General features: G+C 36.3%; 1 protein-coding gene across 9 annotated transcripts in view; it reads left to right on the plus strand.

Moving 5' to 3' along the window:
- LOC112494332 (dipeptidyl aminopeptidase-like protein 6) overlaps positions 1-5,988 on the plus strand; it is a 215,165-nt gene extending 209,177 nt beyond the window's left edge. For 5 of the 9 annotated variants that reach the window (XM_025084935.1, XM_025084934.1, XM_025084933.1 and 2 more), the window contains one exon: positions 5,756-5,987. In XM_025084935.1, the coding sequence (XP_024940703.1) occupies positions 5,756-5,963 (208 nt within the window). In that variant the 3' untranslated portion in view covers positions 5,964-5,987. Of the gene's footprint in view, positions 1-5,755 lie in introns of all 9 variants that reach the window. The other 4 variants (XM_025084931.1, XM_025084930.1, XM_025084929.1 and 1 more) reach the window with 1 other exon arrangement.
- The last annotated feature ends 677 nt before the right edge of the window (positions 5,989-6,665 follow it).

Below are 6,665 nucleotides of genomic sequence, written 5' to 3' on the forward strand. Positions count from 1 at the left end.
TTGAGGGGGGGGGGGGGGGGAGGTAAGGAGAGGTGAAAATTACAAAGTGCTCGCGATTTTAATCCTCACAGTTTTGCCAACCTTCCAGAAGAGAAGGTAGTAGAGGCTCTTGCCAACCACCCGCATACTTTCTCGCCTCCATCTCTCCTCCTCGGCATCCCTTAGTCAGTGCACGAAGTCAACCTCGTTGAAGTTTCATCCGCAGATTTATACACTGACTTAGCATTTAAGAGAGCTTAGCTCTTGAGTCCCGATTAAAGACGTCTTTATTTCTCTCTCTTTTTTTTTCTTTCTCTGCGTTTAGTATGTGTATATATATATATATATATATATATATATATATATATATATGGCGTCCTTGCGCTAAGCTCTCTTGCTTTGAACTTAAGAAAAGCATGAAGTGCGGTCTTTTGCACCAAACGAAAATGGGCGTACTATCAAAATATTTTTGTCTTTTTGAATAATTGCATATTCCTGTGGAAAAGCGTACCTTGATTTTTTTCTTCTTCATTTCCGAAATCCACTGTTTGAACTTCTCGGTAACGTAATATTTTCTATAGATAACATAATAGTTATGTATCCTATAATTATCTCTAATCAAATACCGAATATGATCATGGTACTATGTAATTCTTTCGAGCGGATGTCAACTCTGCGCAGGGCAACTATGCACCAAAAAATTGTACACGAAAAACTGTCCAACAATAAATGTAAAAATGAATGTGCACCACGAACTGTGCATCGTTCAATTGCGCACTGCGGCACAATAATTGTACACGGTCTATTAGTAACTGTGTAAAGAATATTTTTACACAAACAATATTGCACATTTTTTAATACATTTACACAGACTATTTCAATCAATTCTAACCCCTAACAACATTTTGAAATTCTAATCTAACCTAATTTAACCAAACTTAACCATTTACAAACCTATCACAATAATACATTATTAATTAGGATATTGGTATGATTTTTTTATAATTAAAACACCATGAGGTTCAATAATAATATATATACACAAATGTTTTTCCAGTTATTTAAAGAATAGGCGCTTTAACTAAACATTCTAATTGCACTTTTTTTTATTTGTATAATAAGAATAAAACAATTACATAATTATAAACAGCATCTAAGAAACAATATTTCTGCATTAGAAACAAATTTTTACTTCTTAGCCCTAGATTTCCGGCGGTTTGCGTTTCTACTCGTGCATACTCTGCTATTAAACTATGGTGCACAGTTTCAGGTCAGTAAAAATATGTTGTTCACAGTTTATCGTAGACAGTTGTTTGTATGAAATATCTCTTGCACAGTTATTGGAATATCACATTTATTGATGCAGTTTTTTGGTACACAATTGCCCTGGCTTGAATTGAGCGATGCACAGTTGGAATTCACTAAATTCTTTCATAGGATCATACGTGACCCTAAATGCCCTTAATAATTCCGTCAATGACAAATCCCAAGAGAAGTATGAATTTTTTTACTGCTACCACCCTTTTCCGTTTACAACCTATGAACAGTACGCAAATGCTACTTAAAAGAATGGGAATAGCTTATAAAAGAGATTTTTTCACCGCCCCTAGTTGCGTAATGCCTATGCAAAACGAGGGCGTGCTCTCGTTTCTTCCTTTGGAATCCCAGAGCCAGTGCCGCGGTAATATCCCACATGAGGAAACGAAATACGCCGTCACAGTCCTCAATCGACGACAGTATTGTCACGTATGACAAGCTTATGAGGTATTCCGTACTCCATGGAAAAAATACTCTTACGATATCACGAATGGTAATGTGAAACGAACGTGAAAACGCAGTAGCGAGAAAATTACGTTTTCCCATTATTTCCCCTCGGATTTACTGGGATTCGTAATAAAGTTGACATTATTACGTTTACACAAAAATGAAAAAAAGTTTCGGCAATATTACAGTTACGGTGAACGATGGTTGTACCATTAGATAATGTTAAGAGTATCGTTCGCTCATCGTGTATATTCACTTAATTCTTTTAAAACAACTTGAAAAAAAAATTTTACTTTATAAAAACATTGTGTTATATTCGAAATACATATTAAATGCATAGTAATATAGCAACGCATACATGTTGCCCATTGTCGATATATACACTTTTCATCCCCAAAAGAGTCAAGTGTAAAACGCCTGTCTGAAAGAGCGTAAAAATTGTTTGAGTTGACGGACTAAGAAGAAATCAAATGAAAAATAATCGTCAAATATTATAAAAATAATGGAGACCAAATGCGTTCATACAAAATCGACTTGAGTCTCTCGAGTGTCATTGTTTGTTATAAGGTGTGAGCTAGCTCTTGAAATCCATTTATCTTGGCGCCATAGTAAGAAATTACTTCGGCTTTAGAATTGCTTTGGTCTCCTTTTGTCCTGTCACAATGGCCGTGCTCTGACGGGAACAGCCCAGACGTTGTTGGTACGTTTCGTCCTAGCCGCTTCCCTGTCGCTAGCTTCTTATTTTTCTTGTCGTTCCATTCCTACTCTCGTTCTATGGTTTTTTTTGTGACTCTTCACTGCCTATATTGAAAACGACAGGTCTGAACTAAACGACACTATAGTAGCATTGACAAAGAATGAAGAATGATAATACCAAAAAATATGTCAAATCTTGGTGGGAATGCTTCTGTCAAAATACTTGAAGAATCTTCATTATGTTGGTATCGTTAGGAATAAAAGAATTATGCTATAGCCATGGCTACAAAGCAGGAAGTGCGATTGACGCGCGACACGTATATAGTGACTTTTTACAGGGTGGAATGTCCCTAGAGTAATTCCAAGATACGAAGTGTCCACAAAATATCATTTTATAGATATGTAATTCTGTATGTCGCAATACGTTGTTATACGTGGCATTATACACAATGTCCCTAATAGAAAATCCATTGTAAAATTCAAAGGCCCGTCAATGTCCTATTTAGGAGTGATCTAGTCCAGTAGGGAACTAGATTGGATTTACTAAAAAAATACGTATTAAGGATATTACGTGCTACAATTAACTAGGTATGTATATTTCTTTGACACGCTTTATATATTCAAACGTATAGTTATACATATAAACACGTATACATGTTTTTTCGAAGCGTAAAAAAAAGTCTATGGAATGAATGAGACGCGTATTACACGAGCCATAAAGAAATAAGGGCATCTATTTATTCAAAATCTCGGCTGGCATATATGGAACTAAGTTCACAGGAAGGAAAAGAGGACAAAGGAGAGAAGGCAGAAGGAAAGAGAAGTAAAAGAGACAGAAAATAGAGGCAGCGCGGTCCTGGCTCGTTCTTGCGATCTTTTTGTGAGAACGTTCTTATCATCCGGATGAGTCTCGAGGAAGGTCCCCGTCGAGATTCCAAGCCTGCTTTAATACGGCACACAGTGGAATCCCTTTGTTGCCGAAGATCTTGTGTCGAAAGGTATACGCGTGTCACTGGATGGGAATTCTCTGGTTGCAAAAATATAACGCCACTCGGCGCCACCAGTAAATTGTTAACGTTTTGCATACCTCCAAGTAACTCTTTTCCCAACATCTTTTTAAAGCACTACCGCATGCAACGTACGTGAGTGTCTTCTTTTATTATGTAATTATGCAAAACGGCAGAAACTCCACTGAAATTCAATCCCTTAAACGGGCTAATGACCTTTTCACTGACCTGTGGTAGCAGGTGGAAAATAAACCGTAGGATTTACTGATCTGGGCAAATATTTGGTCGTTTTCACCCTTCAGCCTAATAGAAAATTCAGTGACTAGATTATAGCATTACTCCACACTGTGTACTACACGTAAATCAATCACGTACATGTACAACAATCTGATAGATTTACGTAAATCATATTGTAGGGTGCGTAGCGTTTCGTGGCTCGTGTAAGTAGGTGGCGGTACAAGAGCGAGCTAAGCGTGGCCACCGACGGAGGGCAGCGCCACGCAGTAGTGCAATGCGTGCAAGAGTACGAGCAACAGTGTAAGACGTGCAGTATTGAATAAATTGTTCTAAATCTTTTCCCCAGCTTATTGCCTCCCAGACCCAGCCATATGAGAATAAGAATACCATAATATGTATATTAAATAAAAACATTTTTTTAGTCGATTCAAGTTTTTCCTGGAATTTCCATACCTTTCTTATTTTTTAACCATTAAAATAACAACTACCGTACTCCTCTTTCTTTCATTGAAATAAAAACACAATGAAAATTCCCAGGCGACAAAGAAATTCCTGTGTTTCTAGAACATTTAACAGAGCGATATTTTAAAAAAGCCAATGCCGTAGTTCCGAACGATAATAATGGAAATGCTGGTATTTGCCTCTCCACGTTCTTATGATTTTGTATAATAAATTTGTATAATGTCCATATAGTAATTCGTGTACTAACGTTCAGAATAAATATAGTAATTCCAACGCCTAATCATTTTTTTTGTACAGCACTTGAGAATTAGATATTTCGTTACGTTGTACAACAAAAATGCACTAAATAAACGTGTCGGAATACTTCGTGGCTGTAATCCAGCGTACACGACCCCCCGTATACGTTCTTCTAATTTCTTTTTTAATTTTCAAAGTTTGCTCATCCATCTGCCGCTTGATGTGTATTCTTTTTTGTCGCTTTATGTTATGTTAATAAACTCGAAAATTTGTCACTGTAAAATTTGTTAAGTACAATAATGAAATTCTGAAGTTTCACGCTACCAAAAAAGGACAGCGTGAAATTCCTTGTACATTAAACAACCCCCAAACTTTCTCAAGATGTAACATGAAGAATACTTCAAGAGTCTCCACAAAAGTCTCATGAAAATACTCTGCATTATCTTCTACTCATAATAATCAACAGAAAAGTACCAATTGAGGATTTAAGAAAGAAACATTATTATCTGAAATTATTATCTACGAAATGACGGTCGATGCTTCCTTGCAATTTTTCTTAGATATGCACTCATATCTCACGTATGTGTATCTTAGAATTTACAAATGTAATTTACAATGGCAATTCAGTATAAAAAAAGGGTCAAACACTGGAAGCCCTCGGATGATTTATTTAGATTAGTTTAATTTCCATAAATATTATAATAACTAGCAAGCCCATAATTTTGAATTTGAAAATAATTACAATTGATTGGATTTTCTTGAAAAAAAACTTATCAGTCATTTCTCCTTGCCAACAACAAAAAATAAAAGTGAATTGTAACTGAAATGTCATCAGGATGGATCTGCGGCAGTACGATGGTGCAGCGGGGGGGCTTCTTTTTTTTATGTTTTCAATGGCGAAGGAAACTGAAGAAGAGCAACGGCAAGTTACCACCATCGTGTTGTGGTCCTCAGGAGATATGAAACTTTTTATCGGTTTTCATCGACTACTAGCTACGTAGCTCTTTTGCAGACGTCTTTTACGAATGGTTGTAAAAATCTCCATCCCCTTAAGAAACCACGACCCTTTTCCCCGTGCAATACTATTTTATTCACCGACAAGTAGTTACGTGCGCCACAAAGAAATTTTTCAAAGCCCACGATCGTCAGAAAGGGATAATCTTAAAAAAAATAATACACATCTTTTATATTGCAATTGTTTTATTAACTCGTCTCATATGTATTTTTAACATAGTCAACGCGTATCCGTATGACACATTTATAATAGAGATAGAAAATATTACGTTGAGTCCCATTATAGAGTTTGGAAATAGTAATAAATAAAATGGTGTCACTACTATTTCTAATAATTTTTATTTATTTCTTGTTTCCAGAACTGAAACATCCCTAGGGATTAATGGAACCTATATGTTGCAATTGGCAGTATGGGCACCTCAGGGCAATGCATTGATCCACGTCATACAGAACAACATATACTACAGACCGGAAGCGGAAGTCGCTACTGACTACCAGATAACGACAAGTGGCGTCTTCGGTAGTATCTACAATGGAGTACCAGACTGGGTTTACGAGGGTGAGTAATGAATAACCACATCTTGCATGCTGATTTAAAGTTTTAGATTTGGCTGCTAACGTACAGCAGACCCAGTTTGAGGTTTGCAACAGACTAGAAATATATGTATATCTATCCTATTCAACCATTTTTCATTATTTACTTGAACAGCCCATTAGAATAAGAATTGGGGCTGCCAAGAACTGGGACAGGGAAACAAATCAGACCTGGTGTTGTCCTCTTAAAAATTAATAATTTTGGAGAAGTTGCGCCCTATATACAGGTTTCCTGCTAGCAAATATTTGACTCGGGGCCGAGATCTTTCGATGAAAATCATTGCAAATGAAATGTTGCTATCACGAAACGAGGTGCAATTTCATATTATAAACAATTCCATGTAATTATTGGCCGAATACCACAATTACGGCATACGTGAAATCGAAACGTTTCGAATTTATACGTATATTCTGAATTCATAATTTGATTTATGTTTGATGTGAAAATTAGTTGAGGTTCGTATTCGTATTCCTCCTTGTTACTGGTTAAAATCTGCGAGTTACGTTTTATCAGCAACTCGAAACTATGTTAACTTTTTCATGCAAATATTCCAGAAAGGGTAATTAATCGTCGAAAACAGTTTACCTGAAGTTTCCACTAAAAAACCAAGAAACGAAAATACCGTTCCAATCATCGCTACCTCAGACAAGCAATTGTGCATCCAAGTCGCTTGG

Source organism: Cephus cinctus, unplaced genomic scaffold (assembly GCF_000341935.2).
Source record: "Cephus cinctus unplaced genomic scaffold, Ccin1 Ccin1_scaffold0421, whole genome shotgun sequence".
Classification (NCBI taxonomy): Eukaryota; Metazoa; Arthropoda; class Insecta; order Hymenoptera; family Cephidae; genus Cephus; species Cephus cinctus.